Source organism: Glycine max, chromosome 16 (assembly GCF_000004515.6).
Source record: "Glycine max cultivar Williams 82 chromosome 16, Glycine_max_v4.0, whole genome shotgun sequence".
NCBI lineage: Eukaryota > Viridiplantae > Streptophyta > Magnoliopsida > Fabales > Fabaceae > Glycine > Glycine max.
In genome coordinates, this window is record NC_038252.2 from 36542440 (window position 1) to 36562313 (window position 19874).

Genomic DNA, 19874 nt, shown 5'->3' on the forward strand with positions numbered 1-19874 from the left:
CAAGAGTCACACTCAATCAACCAAGCTCTAGATCCCTTGGTTAAATGAGCTAATCTAAACCCAACTAAGACAATAAAATTACTCCAGCATAAGGTAGTGGATAACACTCCAGCATAAGTTATTATCTCTAGATCCCTTGGTTATATTCATAACACCCCTTGTTGTCTAAGAATAATTTGAACTTCAAACGTGGTGGATTTTCATACAAAATGAATTCCAATGTCTTATTCGATATGAAATGACATTTATGTAATTCAACCAATCAACCTCTTTTACCCTTTCTTGTTGGATTATGAGTTCCAGTGAGTACCAATGATTCACACCCATAGTTGTCTTGTCAGATATTACCTTCCACAAACCATGCTGCTTCTTTTGATCAGAGAACATTGAAAAATGGCTTTATAGGACCTGTGCATGCAGGTGGATTGTTTAATGCATTATATCACGAACAGAACTAATATGTACTACTGAATCGCGTGTCTGACTCTGTACAATTACTTTGGACCACATATTATTATGAGGCCAGCTATTTAGCAGTTGAGATGCACATGCAACGAGCCTGTTGTGTTCAACTCAAAATAAATTCGCATGCAGAGCAGAGAGAATGGTGAAGAATCAATGAAATAGCTGGAAAAGAACAGTGGAGCGCTCAATTAGTAAATGCTTCATCAAGTGCATGTTTGGGTTAAAGTTTGTAATCTTAAATTTGAGTTAAACTTAAGTTTATCAAAGAAACTCAAGTCTGTCTTACTTCTAGAAAATTGAGTTTCCAAACAAAATTTTAATGTTCAAACATACTTTTGAGGTTAACCAAACATGTCATGAAACTTGGTTTATAAAAATACGTTTAGCACTCAAAAATACTTTTTGAATGATTAACCAAACATGACAAATCAAGTTTTGAATTCCTACTAGGAGAAGTGCCAACATATATAATGTCTGATAGTGTCTCAAAGGATTGTCTTCACAGGAAGATACATGTAGGGAAAACAAAATTAAAATTAGTAAATGCTTCTGTCCATCCTTCTGTTATCAATTAAAGTGACAGTTCCAAATGGTCAAAAGGGTCTGTCAAGACTCAAATATCATAAATGACGAGTGATGTTTACCTACACAAGGAAAATTAACTCCTGAATAGTGTTATATACTCATTTGTGACAGTGAAATCCTCACTCGTGGCATCCAAGTTTTATTAGACTCGATGCTGTATATGATCTGCCGAAGTGCCAATTAGATATTTTAAGCACAAACAAAAGATTGGATGAGCATTTTATATATTGTCTTCTCATTGTTCAATTCCTCAGGCCAAAAAAATACAGATACTAAATAGGAATATTCGGAAAGCATGGGTATATAATCTTTAACAGTGGTGGAACAAGAAGTAGCTAATGTAACCATAATAATTGAGAATCAGCTATAAGTTCCATTTGTAGGCAATTTTAAGCATTCTGCAACTTTGAATCTATGAATTATAGGTGAATGATCTTGGTTGAGTTCTAAGATGTAGGAAAAGGCACATAGGATTGAACACTAAGATAATAACTTCTCTTGTAATACAAAAGGGTGGACTTCTAGTTCCTAGTACGGAAGATTTTCTTATTGCAACAAAGAAATACTACTGAACTTGTAAATAGTCCCGTTGAAATTCACATTGGTGGTGGCAGCCATGTTATCATAATGGGGCTTCTCACAGTGTGCAAACCATCCTTCCATTCCATACTTCCGAATTCGGGAGAGGTTTGCCGAACCTTTGGCTTGAAGGTAATCTTGTAAGACAGCTTCTGGTGTTTTCCGGTAAAATTCAAGGTTTCTGGCTCAACTTTGATAGAAGCACCTTTGAATGGTGAGACCACAACATGGTATTTGGAATCAGGAGGGCCAACATTGGTGACAGTTCTGTGAACAATCACAGGACTGGGGAATGAAGTGGGTGTTTTCTGGGTAAACACTGATGATATGGCTGGGTAGTTCAAGTCCCCTGGACTTGCTAGAGAGTGTCTACAAGATCTGTTTGAATATTTGGCAAAAACTTTTAGTTGTGTTGGAGTCAGATTCTGAGTGCATAGAAATTCAAAGTAGTCCTGTGGCACAATGTCATAGACCAAACCAGGGTCAAGAGCTCTAATAGGGTCAATGTGTCCAGCACCATGATCATAAGGACTTGATGGTTTAGCAGTTGAGGCATCTCTGAGAGTTTTCTTGGTGTTGTCAAGAACATAAGCTGTTGTCATCAAAGCAGATTTTATAGCAGCAGGACTCCACTCAGGGTGCCTAGACTTGACCAAAGCTGCTATGCCACTCACATGAGGGCATGACATTGAGGTGCCAGAGACTATATTGAACTTCACTTTTCTGTTGTCTATTTTCAAGCCCGATGGACCAATGGCCTCACTCCAAGCAGCAAGAATGTTCACCCCAGGAGCCACTAAATCAGGCTTCAGAATGTCAAGGGTGAGAAAATTAGGCCCTCTTGATGAAAATGCTGCCACTATAGGAGATGGTTTGATTCCCAACCTTGTACCTTTAAAAGCTAGAGTTGCAGTAGAACTTTTACTTGATAGGACATAACTTTTGAGCTCTTTTCCTTCTTTCTCTCCTATTGCAACTGCTGGAAGGAGGTGAGAATCTGCAACCAGTTCTTCTCCATTGGCTTCCGTGTTTGTGAGAATCATTCCCACCCCTCCTGCACTTCTCACCACATTACCCTTCTGCACTCTAGGACTAAGGCCTCTATCACAAATTACTATCTTTCCTGACACCACTTTAGGATCCAAGGTCCCTTCCAAGCACATAGATCTTGGATCAACCCTGCTAGAATTGCTCCCCATGTACACCAAAGGGTATTGTTTCTCAATTGATAGCACATTTTTCCCTTTATAGAGTGAAACTCCAGTCACTTTTTTGCCATTCCCAAGCCTAACATCCGCTGGAAAATCCCTATCCATTGTGCTGGCTCCAACTGTGGTGATCCATGGTGACACATTGGTGAGGCTGGCAGGGTCAGGTCCTGCATTTCCAGCAGAACATGAAACAAAAACACCCCTCTCCATTGCTCCAAATGCTGCCACTGATAAACTATCTCTGTAATAAGAGGAGACTCCACCACCCAAAGAGATGGAAAGAACATTCACTCCATCAGCCACAGCTTTATCAATAGCTGACACAATATCTGAGCTGAAGCAACCACCAACCCAACACACTTTGTAGGCTGCAATCCTTGCACCTGGAGCCATTCCTCGGGCTGTGCCATTAGCATAACCTAGAAGGTTAGCTCCATGCACAGGAGAGCCTCCAACTGTAGCTGCTGTGTGAGTGCCATGCCCATCTTGATCTCTTGGTGACTTATACTCTTTTTGCTCATTAATTCTACCAATTGCTGCTTCATATCCATGGTAGAACACTCTTGCCCCCACAACCTTTTTATTGCAGTGACTTTTTGTGAAGCCTGTTCCAATCTCACATGCACCTTTCCAATGAGCAGGTACTGGTCTCATGCCTACATCTTTGAAGCTTTCACTCTCTGGCCAAATCCCAGTGTCTACCACTCCCACTATAACATCATGGCCAGCTAGCTTCTCTGACCACATGTTAGTGCTTTTTGCTGGTTCAAGACCAAGGAATATTGGACTTCTTGTGGTGTGTAGCTCATACTTTGTATCAGGGAATATGGCCACAACACCTTCTTCAGCCTCTAGCTTCTTAGCTTCTCCTTCAGTTAACTTGGCTGCAACTCCATGAAAAGCATTCTGATAAGTGTAGATTATTCTCTCTTCATTGTCCATATCAGCTTCTGGAGATGTGGACAGTGCTGATTTCACCTTTGATGAATACCATTCAAGGTGGTTGGGGAAGGCTTTTGGCATTGTTGACTTATCCATTTGAATGAGGTAAGTCTTCTTAGAAAATTGAGCATTTGCTGAGAACAACATTGCAAAAAATAGAATATAGCTCGTTAGAGAGCAAGCCATGTTTCCCTTTAGGGTCTTGGCCATGTTTCATGCCAAGAAAGAGAAAACTAGAGTGTTTGAAGAAGGGTGTTGGGTTAAAAGTGAGGGAGTGTGAAGAGATTTTAAAAGGGGTTTGTGCTTCATTAATTTGTCAGTCTTCTTGAGGTAGTAATATTAAATGCTAGAATGGAGAGAGTGACCTTTTATGTGCCCCAGCATAAAGGTGGGTGGTTGCTTTGTGACTGACCAATTTGAATGGGGAGTTATGATAATTTCTCCACCTAGTGGCTGGTGGTAGAAGTTACTGCTTGGTTAAGGTCCTCTGACATCTTTGCAACACTGTTTTTCTTGGTTGATATTTGCACTTTGTGCTCTGCATAATTCTTTTAGTCATTGCTTATGGACAAGCAGCTTCGTGTGAGATTGGGGGCCTTAAATATATTTTGTGCTAGCTTGTTAGTTACACAATACTTGTAAGGAATGATTATATACTTGTAAAGAATAAAAGAGATCATTGATTTTGTCAAAAATTTAAAAGAGATTGATAATGAGCAGAAATCATGAATCATTAGTTGTATATAGTAATTCGTGTTACACGAATTCGTACCACTAAGCATTTCCCTTTGCTTGCAGTGGCGACTCTTAGTTGTCGCTTTTTCTTCTTATTTCTTGTAGGGTTGAATCTCATTTAGGAAACATCATATTAGTTTAGATTGGAGAGTTAATCAATTAGTGTCTCATTCTTTTATTAAAAATATTCTAAATTAATGAAATATATGTTTGATCTTATTGTTTAATTAGTTGTTATTTTTTTTAGTGAAAAAATTTAAGCTTATGATATTTTTTCATTCTTTTTTCTTTTATCATCAAATCAATCTCATAATCAAGTAAAATTATATTATCCAATACCATATAAATAATGTTTGTTCTAAAAGCTATTAAACCAAATTTACAGATACAATAAAATTCTAACTAACAACAATAATCGTCTCTATAATTTTTTATATTTTATTATTATTAACTTTTTCTTTTGAAAAATTAATGTGCATGCCTATGTAACACACAACCTGGGCTTTTTTTTTTACCATGTGGGATAATTTTTTCAGAAATTATTAATCGGAGGTATTTTTTTTTGAAAAATTATCCGATCAAGAATAAGTCGCGATTGACATGCATGACTCTCTTGTCAAAGTCGATCACTAATTTATAACTTGTGAAGTTATTATTTTTTTATTTTCTCTAAAAGAAGGGGTAAATGTTTTTATAACTTTCTTTTTGTGTCAGACCATTTTTAAAAGAGTCATGTCTAGATTTATGACTTTAGTATTAAATTTATTTTTTAATATGTTAATAAAGAAGTCGTAACATATTCCATAACTTTTATTGTATTTTTTTAATATGTTACATAGAAAATCATAAGTTATTCCATGACTTTAGTTTTTTATTTTTTATTGTTTTCATAATTTTTATTCAATAAATTATTTTAATATTAAACACAAAAATTATTAAATAATAAATTAACATGTTAAAATGAAAATGACAACACAATACATAAATATAAATATAAGTTCAACAATACAAATTAATCAAAACATGAAATTGAAAATTTTACAGAATTTTATATATTAAGTTACTTAAATAGATAATTACGACAATTATGACATTCGATTATTCTATATAATGAGTATTTCTTAAGTTTATTTAGAATTGGTTAGTTTATCTCATTGCATACAAGACTAGTGAATGATCTTCCTAATATATCTCATTGCTTCAAAGGATCATGTATAAAATTTGGACTTGAATATTAAGGCCAATTTTCTTCACTTCCAAGGGAATATAATTCATGTTGGTAAACTTTGTAAATATTTTCCAATTGTACATATGTTCATCCTAGAACAAGAGGAAAAAGAGGTTATAGAAAAAAATGATAATAACCACTAATAAATCAAGTGCAACAAGATAGAAGATCATATGAGACATATCTAGAAGAACTTGGTGTGGAGTATCATTCCACTATTAATTTATTTTTAAAAATATTTCACCTGCAAGGCATTATTTTGTTTGAATTTATTATCCTTATGGTTCTATTAAAAAATTTAAGTATTTTATTTACATAAATTAAAGAACAAATAATAATTGATAATATAAGAAATAAAAAATATAATTCTCCACTTTTAAAAATAGAATTATAAAGAAAATTTTAAAATAAAATATATTTTAAAAATATTTAAAAAAACGAAACAAATCTACTATAAAAATAGATGAAAAATAATAAAAAAATTTAAAAAAAAAAGCAAAGTAGTCCTGGATCAAGTAACGCCTTTCTTTTACAATTAATGAAAAAAATTAAAGTCACAAGAGTTTAACAACTTTACAGTTGACCTAAAAAAACTAAAGTCATAAATATTTAAACCATTTCTTAAAAAAATGACTGATATTATGAGAAAGTCATAAAAATATTAATAACTTTTTTAAAAAAAATAAAGAAAATACCTTCAGAAGTCATAAAATGATATTCGATCGACATTGATCATAAAATCGTGCATGTCAATCCCAACTTATCCCTGATCCAATAATTTTTCAAAAAATACCCATTTTATAATTTCTGAAAAAAAATTGCCACCACATAATTTAAAAAGCCCACAACCCTGTATCTTGATGTAAAATAATGGGGTATCTAGCATTCTAGCTATAAACTTACCCTATGAAAGTTTATCGGTACTCAAAAGAAATTTTGCTGCCAGTATGTATGGTCTCTTGCGTGTAAGTGTAAATCACTAACTGACAGGATTTATGGGACCCAAGTAGTAGATGAAGCAACTAATTAAATTGAATTCTTTTACTTTCACTAGTTAGGCTCTTCTCCTTAATAATGTTAGTAGCGTACTTTATACTCATACAACAGTATATTATTTTGCGTAATTATGTTTTGTTATGGATTCGTATTTTTTTTACAACGTTATACGAGTCGAATCGAACCTGAGTGAACATGATTTAAAAATGTAAGTGTAAATGTTAAGTTGCAAATTCAGCTTGAGACTTCATATTTTACGCTCAATGTGCAATTTTAATTTTGCTTAGTTCTTTTTAAGGTTATATAACTCAAATTTCTGCCAACTTAACTTCCATTCCCAAACTCCATTCATCCAAGACTCCATAATAGTATCAGTCACCCTAGCATCCTTATTTGCTGAAGTTTGAAATAGCCTCCTAAAGCAATCTTCAGACTTGTCTCACCTACCCATTTATCAAACCAAAATGAAGTATTGTTTTCCCATTTCCTATTTTTCTATAAACTTCTTAATTAAAACCAATGTTAATTACATCCTTTTACCTATCTAGGTATATACCTTACCTTCTTAACTACTTATCCCTATGCACCTTTAAAAAAAAAAAAAAAAACTACTTATGCCTATGCAGTACACCTTGTGTAAATTACACTTAAGGGCAACCTATTTACAATTAATATACATAAATCTTGTCAATAATCAACTTGCTATAACATAAAATAATAGGCAGGCCGATTATTTAGTAATCTTTACCGGTTGATGCAAGGATAATATGGAATCACAAATATTTAAGTATTATATATAATAGTGCTCACGATCGAGCTAGTTAATTAATTAGCTTTTCAACGTAAAAGGAAAAACAAACTGAAACTCTCTCATCGAGACACCAGAAAAAAAAAGGCATATATAATCAAATCACAAGTCAAATACATGGTTCTGTTTTGTATGTAAAAATAAATCCCAGCAAAAGCACTTCTTGCACTTTCAGCGTCCGTGTCCATTGTTCCCACTATAAATACAAACTCCAAACTCAACTATTGCTCATACACTACCTACTCTTTCTCCTTTTTTTATTCCTTCCCATACAAAATGGTTCTCCAAACTTCATCTCTAGGGTTTATAGTGAGGAGGCACCCACCAGAGCTAGTAGCCCCAGCCAACCCCACTCCCCATGAAGTTAAGCTATTATCTGACATAGATGACCAAAATGGCCTTCGTTACCAACTTCCACTGGTGCTATTCTTTCCTTACCAGCCTTCAATGGAAGGGAAAGACCCTGTTGAAGTCATTAGAGAAGCACTATCCAAAACACTTGTGTTTTACTATCCCTTCGCGGGAAGGCTTAGGGAGGGTCCTGATGGCAAACTAATGGTGGATTGTAATGGAGAAGGTGTCATGTTCATTGAGGCTGATGCAGATGTGACAATTGAGCAGTTTGGTAATAATTTTATGCCTCCATTCCCTTGCTTTGATGAGCTCCTCTACAATGTTCCTGGTTCAGATGGAATGATTGACACCCCACTGCTGCTTATACAGGTTATCTTAGACATGCATTTTATACATTGAAATATATTTTCATTTCATATCATTAATAGAAAACATACATGCTTGAGAGAATTTTTTAAAAAAATTATTACTATTTTTTAGACAAAAAAAAACCTCAAAAGGGTTTAAATTAATTTTAATTTGAAACAAGAAGAAGTAATGATCAGGAAAATCATAAAATTCTGCCAAACTCATTTGCTAAATTTGCAAATGAGTCATGGACAAATTCCTCAAATTCATATTTTAGGTGCAAATGTCAACATATTTCTCACGAAACTATGGTCACAATACTATTTTATACACTAAAAATTTTACAAAAAAAGTTTCCTAATAACTAATCACTATAATTTTAAAAAAATTAATAAGGATTAACATTAAGTTAACATTGTCTTTCACTAACAAAAAATAATTTATTAATACAAATATTATGAATTTATATTAAGTTTTTTTAATTTGATAGTGTAATACTTTTATATGGTTGTCCAATTAAAATTTATTTTAAATGTGATTTTCAAAATATTATTTTACAAAAATAAATAATGTTATCATCACAATAAAATATTATAATTAATTGACAATATAAAACATTTATATTAATTATATTATATAGTATACCATTAATTACATTTTCATTAATATAAAACACTGTCATATGTAGATATTATTAATAAATTAAATGTTATTATAATAATTATTGTTAATAGTTTAAAATATATGCATTAATATATTTAATTTTTGTTAAACAAAAATTATATTAAATTAAAGAAGTCTTAATGTTCAATAATTTTTGTCAACTAATAAATAATATTTTTTTTACTTAATCCTAATTAAAGAAAGAATATACGCAACGACTAATAGCAAAAAGTAATAAACTATTTTAAATTCTCTTTATTTTGTTACATCATTTTTTGTTATCGTAATATTATTATAATAATATGTCGAATCTTTTAACACAACCCTTCCCCCGAAAAATTGAACACTATTTTTTCAAACACCTAATTTCTTTATCTATTTTTTTTCTCATGATATGACTTGTTAATTTATAAAAAATTCTCATAGTATATATAATTTATTTTTTTCCTTATAAAATATATTTTTAATCTCTTATCAAATGGTTTATGGTCATCAAGTGACTAAATATATGAGAAATTACAAATATAATTTACAAAATAAAATATGTTATACTTCTTGATGTGACAAGTAATTAACTTATCAACTTGACTATTATATAATTAGTTAACTTGATATTTGACAATATAAGTTAAAATTATTAATAGAGAAAAAAATTAAGCATCAAAATTGCTTTAAAAAATTGTTTAGAGAGTATAAGCAAAATTTGTAAAACGTTTAAAATTATAATTAACATTTTTTTATTTCTTTTTATCTTTTACGAAAGTCTGTTAAGAAAACAAGTAAAGCAAATTTTCTAAGGACTTTCATAGAGCACTCTCAACTATCATTGTCAAACAAATCAAATACTACCTTAAAAAAGAAATAGTAAATAAAGCAACCAAAGTGTGTTAAACACTCACTTTTTTAGATTCCGATACAAATGCTAATAGCTAAACTACTGGCTTATATAAATATATATAGGTAACACGTCTCAAGTGTGGTGGTTTCATCTTTGCACTCCGAATGAATCATACTATGTGTGATGGAAGTGGAATTTGCCAATTTCTGAAGGCGTTATCAGAGATAGCACATGGTGCACCAAAGCCTTCTATTCTCCCTGGCTGGCACAGGGAGATTCTATGTGCAAGAGAACCACCAAGAATCACATGCATCCATCAAGAATACCAACAACTACCACCTGATTCAAGAAGCATCTTCATACCCCATCAACGTTCCTTCTTCTTTGGCCCCAAAGAGATAGCTTCACTCCGTGCTCTTCTTCCCCACCACCTTGCCACCAAATCCACCTCCTTTGAAGTCATCACAGCATGCCTCTGGCGCTGCCGGACCGCATCACTAAAATGGCAAAACCCTAATCAAGAGGTTCGCTTGTTGTGCATTGTTAATGCACGCTTTGGAAACTGTAGGTTCAACCCTCCATTGCCTGATGGTTTTTACGGCAACGCTTTCGTGTTTCCGGCGGCGGTTACCACAGTAGGGAAGCTTCTGGGTCGCTCCTTAGGGTATGCAGTGGAGCTAGTGAAGAAGGCAAAGGATGAAGCAGATGAGGAGTATGTGCACTCTGTGGCTGACCTAATGGCTATCAAAGGAAGACCTTGCTTTACTAAGTTAGGGTCTTTTATGGTATCTGATCTCACAAAATCTGGGTTAATAGATGTTAACCTTGGATGGGGTAAGGCTTTGTATTCTGGGGTAGCTAAGGGTGGTCTTGGTGATATTCCTGGGGTGAGCTTCTATGTGCCCTACACCAACTCCAAAGGAGAGAGAGGCAGAGTCATTCCAATTTGCCTTCCTGAAGATGCCATGGAGAGGTTTGAGAAAGAGTTGCATGACACTCTCATGATCAAGAATAACATTCCAATGTTAATGTCCAGTCTCTAATTAAGGATATATGTATAATTGATAACTAAGGTGTCAGTGTCAACTTGTCGCTTTTAATTTGTGATAGTGTATAAAATATGTTTGTGCTGCGTGCCTAGGTTCACCGGTTTTTGATTTTGCATGCTGTAGTAAATAATAAAAATAGCAACTTGATAAAAGTGGGTCTATCTGTTGTCTGATTCTCTTTCATTAGCAAAATTGTTAAACTAGTTTAAACCTTACAACATTATAATATTATAGGAAAAATTGTTAGAAGAATTCATTATTTAAATGAATTATCATATGATTTAAAGTCATACATTATCGTCTCAAACCTAATAATATTTTATTAGATTAAAATATAATTCCAAAAATTTAAGATTTTGATTTGATTAGAATTATTGAAATAAATCAAAATCAATAGAGTACAAATAGAATTGTTGTAACATAGTAAATTTGAAATAATATTATTCCCTATCATTTAATTTCTTACTTCTTCACATAGTATTATTTTTGGTTAAATTAACTATTTGTTTTTCTTATTTACAATGGTTACATGTCACTCTTGAGGTAATATCTTATTTTCCCATTGTCTTTTAATGTTTGAGGTAGGCTAAATACTCATTTTGGTGTCATTAATTCCTAAAAAAAAATAAAAAATTCAAATTTATTTTTTGGATGTGTAAAAAATGCCACAAATTATTCTTATTCTTATAAATAATTTAATGATAAATTAGTCTTTAAATTATATAATTTATTATGAAATTAATCTTCAAACTTTTTTTAAAATATTTTTTTTAGTAAAATAAAAAAATTGTTTATGTTTCAACAACAAGGTCTCTATTAGGGGTGGGTAAACGGGTCCAGGTCCATGTACTGGCCTGCGGGGCCCGTGGTCTGCGCGGGTTACGGACCAATTTTTTTAAACGATCCATAGTTAGGTCATATTTTTGGGTCCCCCACCTAACCCGCGGACTATGCAGGTTTGGCCCGCGGGGTTCGCAGATTGCCAACAGCCCGCATTAGGTTTAATTTATTTGACCTTGATCCAATTAACTAGGTTTGATTTTTTCTTTTTTACTTTAAACTTTTCTTTTAAAATAACAGATAAAGAAATATATTAGATAAGATAAAGATTTAAAGATAAAAATGAAAGATTTAAATTAAAAGATGATAAAGATAAAAAAAGATAAGATAAGATACATAAAAGATAATAGAAATAAAAGATTAAGATAAAAAAGATAAGTGATAACATGCTAAAAATCTTCCTTTTTATATTTTCTCGATCTTTTTCTCTTTTAATTTATCATTTTCATATCTACAAATCATAAATAATAAAAATATCAATTCTTATCATTTATGCTAAAAATAATTGTTAAATAAATATTTTTAAAGATATTTCAATATATTTTTATTATAAAAAATAACTCACATCAAATATGGAGAAGACTTAAAGCTACTTCAAATATGGAATTGTTGGTAGACATGACAATGGGGCGGGTCGGGTACAGGTATTGTCTTCCCAATCCCTTACCCCGACTCCTCGACATATCCCCATACCCGTACCCGATACCCGATGGGTTTGAGTTTATTGTCTCATCCCCGTACCCGTCGGGTATCGGGTATCCCCAACCCCGTTCCACACACCATTTAGAAAAATATTTTTTTTTGTAAAAAAATATTAAAAATTTGATTTTAGAAAAAAATAAATTGATTGTTAAACATTTATTTTTAACTACTTATATATCAATAAATTTATTATAACACGTGTGTCTACATAAATAGTTAAGAAAATAATATTAAATTATGTAAAAGTTTTAAAATAAAATTAACTAGTAATAAAAATTATATGTCTTTTGATTAAATTATGCCAAAAATTCTAAAGATTTTAAGTGGCGGGGCGGGTTCGGGTTCGGGGTCGGGACGGGTCTAGTAATCCCATACCCGTACCCGTACCCGACTTTTGGTTATCGGGGAAAACCCGAACCCGTACCCATACCCGGTCAACTCGGGTATTACCCGTCAAAGTCGGGACGGATTCGGACGGGTACCCACGGGTACGGGTTTTCTTGCCATGTCTAATTGTTGGAGATGTTTAAATTTCATATTTTAGATTTATTGTTTGGATTTTCTTTTGTTAAGACATTATTTATTTTATTGATGTAATTGACTAATTATTGAGATTTTATTTACATTTGTATTGAACTTAATTTTATTGTATTATATTTTTATTAAAATTGAAATTCTTTTAAAATTAGGTCTACGGACTGGCCCTTTTGACCCGTGGGTCTGCGGGGTGGAGGCGGACCAATTTATTTGGTCCATGTAAAAAGTGGGGCGGACTGACCCAATCCGTTGCCAATACGAGCTTATACAAACGGACCTTACGCAGGGCGGACCAACCCACTTAGTCACCCCTACTCTCTATGATGTTAATTTATTTGTGGGAAACCTATTAACTTGGGTGCGTAATTTCAACGAAGAATCCCTGCTCCGATCCATTTCATTAGCAAACACTCAATTAATGCAAAGGAATTAATTGATACTGAATAGTAGCCCATTAATTCAAAGAGACTATTGAATGCCAAACTTTCTCATGCGTTCATTATTTTCCTTATCACTTGTTTTCTCTTGACTTGCATAATCATTGACTTACTTTTCAAACCGAGCAAGACGTCTTTATACTATACCATCATAAAGGAAACGAAGATGGAGTTGTTTACAAACCATAAACCAATAGCATCCATGGCTTCCTACAAGATTCTCTTCCTCTTCATCCTTCTTAGCTTCCTCAATTTAGCAACTACTGAGGCACAGGATGAAAGCTCCACCCTTGTCCATTTAGCCCGTGCCTGCTACGTTGGCAACTGTATCGCTAGCAGTGCCTTCCAAAAAAAAAATATATTTACGAATATGTGTCAAATAAGAACTTTGACTTCCTTTTATTTGATGTCACATTTGTCACCCTTAAACACGTTATTTGATTTTGATTCATGCATTACACATAACATAAATTTAATTGAACAAAACTAATGAATTTCAAAACATTTTCACTTGCATTTCTCATTTAAACATGCAGATTTTCAATGAGCAAAATTGTGTTAAACTAGTTTAAACGTTGCAACATTATAACATTATAATATTATAGGAAAATTGTTAGAAAAATTCATTATTTGCATAAATTATCATGATTTAAAATCATAAATTATGATCTCAAACCTAATAATATTTTACTGAATAAAAATATAATTCCAAAAATATGAGATTTTGATTTGACTAGACTTATTGAAATAAATCAAAACCAATAGAGTACAAATAAAATTATCAGAACATAAAACAACATATTCCTTATCATTTAATTTCTTGCTTCTTCACATAATATTTTTTTTCTGTTAAATTAACTATTTATTATTATTTTATTTACAGTGGTTACATGTCACTGATCATCAGGTAATATCTTATTTTCCTAGTGTCTTTTAATGTTTGGGGTAGGCTAAATACTCATTTTGGTGTCATTAATTCTTAAAAAATAAAATAAAAAATCAATTTTTTATAGATGTGTAAAAAATACGATAAATTAATCTTAGGAATAATTTAATGATAAATTACATTTATCATCAAATTAATCCTCAAACTTTTTTTAAAATATTTTTTTAGTAAAATTAAAATTTGTTTATATGTTTCAACAACAAGGTCTCTATGATGTTTTTGTGGGAAACCTATTAATTTGGGTAGCCAATTTCAACGAAGCATCCCTGCACCGATCCATTTCATTAGCAAACACTCAATTGATGCAAAGGAATTAATTGATACTGTATAGTAACCCATTAATTCAAAGAGACTATTGGATGCCAAACTTTCTCATCGGTTCATTATTCTCCTTATCAGTTATCACTTGTTTTCTCTTGACTTGCATAATCATTGACCTACTTTTCAAACCGAACAAGACGTCTTTATACTATACCATTATAAAGGAAACGAAGATCGAGTTGTTTACAAATTACAAACCATAAACCAATAGCATCCATGGCTTCCTTCAAGATTCTCTTCCTCTTCATCCTTCTTAGCTTCCTCAATTTTGCAACTACTGAGGCACAGGATCAAAGCTCCACCCCTGTCGAGTTATCCCATGCCTGCTACGTTGGCAACTCTATCGCTAGCAGTGCCTTCCAAATAAACGTTAGGACCCTCCTCTCTTCCTTATCAACAAACGCCCCCGGCGACAACGGATTCTACAACACCACAGTCCCTGCACTAAACCCTTCTGACTCTGTCTTTGGACTCTTCATGTGCAGGGGTGACGTTCCTCCTCAGCTTTGTCAACAATGCGTCCAATATGCAACCCATATACTACGCTCACAGTGCTCACTGTCCATTGAACCTGTGATTTGGTACGATGAGTGCACGGTTCGTTATTCCAACCGCTCCTTCTTCTCCACCGTGGACACTAGGCCTGCACTTGCCTTCACGAACGCTACAAATATCTCAAACCAGGAAAGTTTCATGCGTTCAATGTTTTCTGTAATGAACATAACTGCAGATGATGCTGCTGCGGATGACAAGAAGTTTGCCACGAGGCAAAAAACCATATCTGAATTTCAGAGCCTTTATTGTCTTGCTCAGTGCACTCCAGATTTGTCACTCCTTGATTGCAGAAGCTGTCTCAGTAAAGTTATAGGAGACCTTTCATGGTGCTGTGAAGGAAAGCAGGGAGCGAGTGTTCTATACCCCAGTTGTAATATTAGGTATGAATTGTACCCTTTCTACCGCTCCACAAATACAACTATACCACCAGCGTGGGTTCCTGCAACAAATTTTCCCGATCAGGATTCACAAATTTCAGAAGATCCAACTTATCTAAACCACAGTTGCCCAACCAATGTAACTGCTGACAGCACTTTCCAAATTTATCTCAGTAACCTTCTCTCTTACTTAGCTTCCAATGCCACAAATGGGAAGAAATATTACAAGGACAACGTAGAAACTGTGTATGGCCTCTTCATGTGCCGAGGCGATCTTCCCTCTCAACTCTGCCAACAATGCGTCCTCAACGCAACCCACCGAATATCCTCAGTTTGCAATTCACTTCAAGAGGGAATCATTTGGTACAGCCACTGCATGCTTCGATATTCCAATCGGAATTTCTTCTCAGAAGTGGAAGAAAGTCCAAATTTTGACATGCTGAATCTTACCAGTTCCTCCACCAGCATCATCCCCGGGCAAGACTACTTCACTTTTACATTATCAGATACCATAGTTAAGCTGGCCAAAGACGCAGGGGATGCCGCTGACAAATACGTTACCAAATCATTAAAATTGACTGGTTCGCAAACTCTGTATACTCTTGTTCAATGCACGCAGGATTTGTCTAGTGAGGGTTGTCGGACCTGTCTGAAAGATATAAATGGAAAAATTCCATGGTTCCGCTTGGGAAGCGTAGGGGGAAGAGTTCTATATCCGAGCTGCAATCTCAGGTTTGAATTGTTCCCATTTTACAGGGGTAGAGGTGAAGAAACTCCGTCGCCAATGGCGGGTAATCCTTCTACACCAGGCCTTCAAGGTAAAGTTGACAAGTAATATTTGTTTATCTTATTTTCCTTAGTCTCTTTAGTTTAAGTAGTAGTCCTTTTTGGTTAATTTCCGGGAGATAGAAATTTGCTTTCTGCCACTACACTTGTAGTACAATCATAGCATATCACTGTTTTAGTTACGACTTGGTTTCCCTATTGCTACTTTTCAAGCTGACATGTGCTATCTTTTTGAAACGACATCATTTTTTCTGAAATAGATTCACCATTAAATATTAATATAATTTTTATGGGATGTCATTTTGAATAAATTGCGCACATGAACAGCTAGAAAAGAAACAACAAATAAACCAAATTTATAAACTTATTATTAAAATTTAAAATCATTGATCTAGTTAGTTTAAGTGTAACAAAAAACGAAGTTAGTTCAAGTGTCAACCCCAGTCAACTAATGGTATCCTGGTGGCTCTTGTGTTAGCCCACCCATGGAAAACTAGTCATAGCAACCATCTTTACAACGTTTCTTTTACAACGATCACCTGCTTCCCTCTTCTTCTTTCATTCTATTCCAAAAAAACATCCCTAGAATCGATCTACAATATCACATCTCCAAGAAGATCGAACAACACAAAGGCAATGATAATGGACAATTGCGTATCAAAGATAGAATAAAAGATCAAAGTGGAAGTTGAAGTGTATATACAAAGTTCAAGGGTCATTTGTTGGAAAAATAAAAGTTGTGTTTGCAATCTTGCTATGTGATTTAAGAGCATCTATATTTGAATCTCAAAAACTTAGAGGAATCCAGGGAAGGCTTTCTATACATGACTTGTTTTTCTAGCCATTTACCATTGAGTTTGAAGATGCACTCAACTTCCACTTATGCCTTTTTTTTGTTTTATACTTTATATCAACAAATATGAATCATATATAACTATATCAGGACTAATAGAGTGTATGTTAGAGTATAAATGTAAGATAAAGTGTCACGTCAGAGTAGAAATAGAAAAGTTAGAACACTATATAAAAAAAAATATTCATAAATTTAAGTATTAAAGTTTTGAGTTAAAGTATAATGTCAAGTTCATTTGTATGGTTCTTCATGATCCATTGTTAATTTATATTCACAAATTCTTTTTATGAATAAATTTTATTAATCTAACCACATCTTTTATTCATGTAGATTTTTTTTCTATCTTTTATGTGTTTTAAGTTGAGATTAGCATTGTTAATTTAAAGTCCTTCTTGCATCAATCTAATACTCTAAAATGATTTGAAGTGATTTAGCATAAACCATTTGGACACAATCTTTATTGATATGATAAGAAGAAGGTAAAAAAAAAAAAGGAAGAGGAAAAGTAGATTATTTTGATTGGATGTTGATGATGAGTTTGATCATTAATTTACAAAATAAATATAACATTAAAATTTAGAATGATCAAGCAAATCAATGCTGTATGTCATTCTACCTTAAAATATAATTTGAATGGTTCAATGACTGATTATTTAGCACCGCCCTTAATTAGCTTGGCCAAAAGTATCTACTTACAAATTCCTAAAGTTTAACATGGACTAGAACGAGGCATACTATTTGGAGGAAGCAAACCACTAGTACTTCTCATATTATGAAGTTGCCTATTGTATACTACTATATGTGAGCAATATGTTGACTGTTTTGCAGAAAAAAGAAAAGTCCGATTGCGAACAAAAATTTTCATTATTGTACCCACAATTGTTTCTGTGACGCTCTTCTTTCTTGGCTATTATTTGGTAAAGAGAAAAGCAAGAAAGAGTAATAAGTCTAAGCTTGAAGAAAATTGTAAGTATTATTGAAAAAAAAACACGTTAAACCTATGCCTTTTTTAAGTTTCAAGGTATTTATAAACTTAATTAAAATTCTTATATATATTTGATTCAGTTGGTCCTGAAGGTGTCACTTTAGAGCCATTGCAATATAATTTGGCTGTAATTGAAGCAGCAACCAGCAACTTTTCAAATGATAATAGGATCGGCAAAGGCGGGTTTGGAGAAGTTTACAAGGTGAGAAAATGTGGCATATACTTGCTTTTTTGTTCTTGTTTTTCACATAAATAATGGTTTGATTTCCAGGGCAATCTTTCTGATGGACGACAAATAGCTGTAAAAAGACTCTCAAAAAGTTCTAAGCAAGGCGCAAAAGAGTTTAAGAATGAAGTTTTATTAATAGCCAAACTTCAACACAGAAATCTTGTGACATTCATCGGATTTTGTCTTGAAGAACATGAAAAAATACTTATCTATGAATATGTGCCAAACAAGAGTCTTGACTATTTTTTATTTGGTTTGACACTTGCCACCCTTAAACTCTTTAATTACTTAATGTTTATATATATATATATATATATATATATATATATATTATTTAATTCAACTTAATGATTAAATTAAAAAAAAACATCTCACACTCACATTTCTCAATGTTAAACAAGCAGATCCTCAACGAGCAAAGATATTAAGTTGGTTTGAACGCTACAACATTATAGGAAGAATTGTTCAAGGAATTCATTACTTACATGAATTATCTCGACTCAAAATTATACATCGTGATCTCAAACCTAGTAATGTTTTATTAGATGAAAATATGATTCCAAAAATTTTAGATTTTGGTTTGGCTAAAATTGTTGAAATAAATCAAGACCAAGGAAATACAAATAGAATTGTTGGAACATAGTAAGTTTTACATAATATTATTCCTTATCCTTTAACATTTCTTGCTTCTTCACATAGTTTATTTTGTCTAAATGAACATTATTTTTATTGTGTTTTACAGTGGTTATATGTCTCCAGAATATGCAATGCTTGGACAATTTTCAGAAAAATAAGATGTTTTTAGTTTTGGAGTGATGGTTCTAGAGATTATTTCAGGAAAAAAGAATTCAGGCTTATATGAACCACATCGTGTTGCTAAGGGCCTCCTGAGTTGTGTGAGTATGATAATCTTCTAACTATTTGGTTTCTGTGCATTATTGCTCATATGTTTCATTTTCAATGGTAAATCAAATTGATTTAATTGCAAAGACGTGTACAAACTTGAATTTTTAATTTGACAAATTGTTACAGGTTTGGAGACAATGGAGGGATCAAAAACCGTTAAGCATACTAGACGCAAGTATTAATGAAAATTATTCTGAAATTGAAGCTATTAAATGCATTCAAATTGGTTTATTATGTGTTCAAGAAAATCCTGATGACAGACCCACAATGGCTGAAATTGTTTCATATCTTAGAAGTCATTTAATTGAATTGCCAAGTCCTCAAGAACCTGCCCTTTTCTTACATGGTAGAAAGGATCATAAAGCATTGTCTATTAATGAAATGTCTATAAGTCAATTTCTTCCTCGATAGTAAATTATTTTCCCTTTAAGTGTTGTTGTTTAGATCTAGTAATGAGTATTAGTCTTAATTGTTGTATCAAACTTGAAGAGCTTTAATATAATGGATATATATAATGTCAGTATGATTCCAATTTTCATGGCAAGGATCAGTTGGTCACGGTCTGAAATATCTTTATTCTTTGTGACCTATAACTATTA

General features: G+C 33.0%; 3 protein-coding genes across 3 annotated transcripts; 2 read left to right on the plus strand and 1 right to left on the minus strand.

Moving 5' to 3' along the window:
- Positions 1–1247: 1247 nt before the first annotated feature.
- On the minus strand, positions 1248–4057 carry LOC100794709 (subtilisin-like protease SBT1.3). The gene has a single exon (XM_003549086.5). It carries the CDS (start codon positions 3990–3992, stop codon positions 1647–1649), a length of 2346 nt encoding a protein of 781 aa, XP_003549134.1. The 5' UTR covers positions 3993–4057; the 3' UTR covers positions 1248–1646.
- Positions 4058–7825: 3768 nt separating this feature from the next.
- Positions 7826–10912, plus strand: LOC100795237 (13-hydroxylupanine O-tigloyltransferase). Its single transcript, XM_003549087.3, has 2 exons — positions 7826–8272; positions 9875–10912. The coding sequence occupies exons 1-2, from the start codon at positions 7826–7828 to the stop codon at positions 10793–10795; spliced, it is 1368 nt and encodes a 455-aa protein (XP_003549135.1). The 3' UTR covers positions 10796–10912.
- Positions 10913–14787: 3875 nt separating this feature from the next.
- On the plus strand, positions 14788–19781 carry LOC100795776 (cysteine-rich receptor-like protein kinase 25). Its single transcript, XM_026126005.2, is given in 7 exon segments — positions 14788–16334; positions 17984–18121; positions 18221–18342; positions 18412–18622; positions 18774–19011; positions 19112–19265; positions 19402–19781. Coding segments are annotated over 7 exon segments (2682 nt in total). The 5' UTR covers positions 14788–14800; the 3' UTR covers positions 19687–19781.
- The last annotated feature ends 93 nt before the right edge of the window (positions 19782–19874 follow it).

Coding starts and splice junctions, on each gene's coding strand:
- LOC100794709 (XM_003549086.5), bottom strand. CDS start 3,992: ATGGCCAAGACCCTAAAGGGAAACATGGCTTGCTCTCTAACGAGCTAT.
- LOC100795237 (XM_003549087.3), top strand. CDS start 7,826: ATGGTTCTCCAAACTTCATCTCTAGGGTTTATAGTGAGGAGGCACCCA. Junction 8,273..9,874: donor CCCCACTGCTGCTTATACAG/GTTATCTTAGAC, acceptor AAATATATATAG/GTAACACGTCTCAAGTGTGG.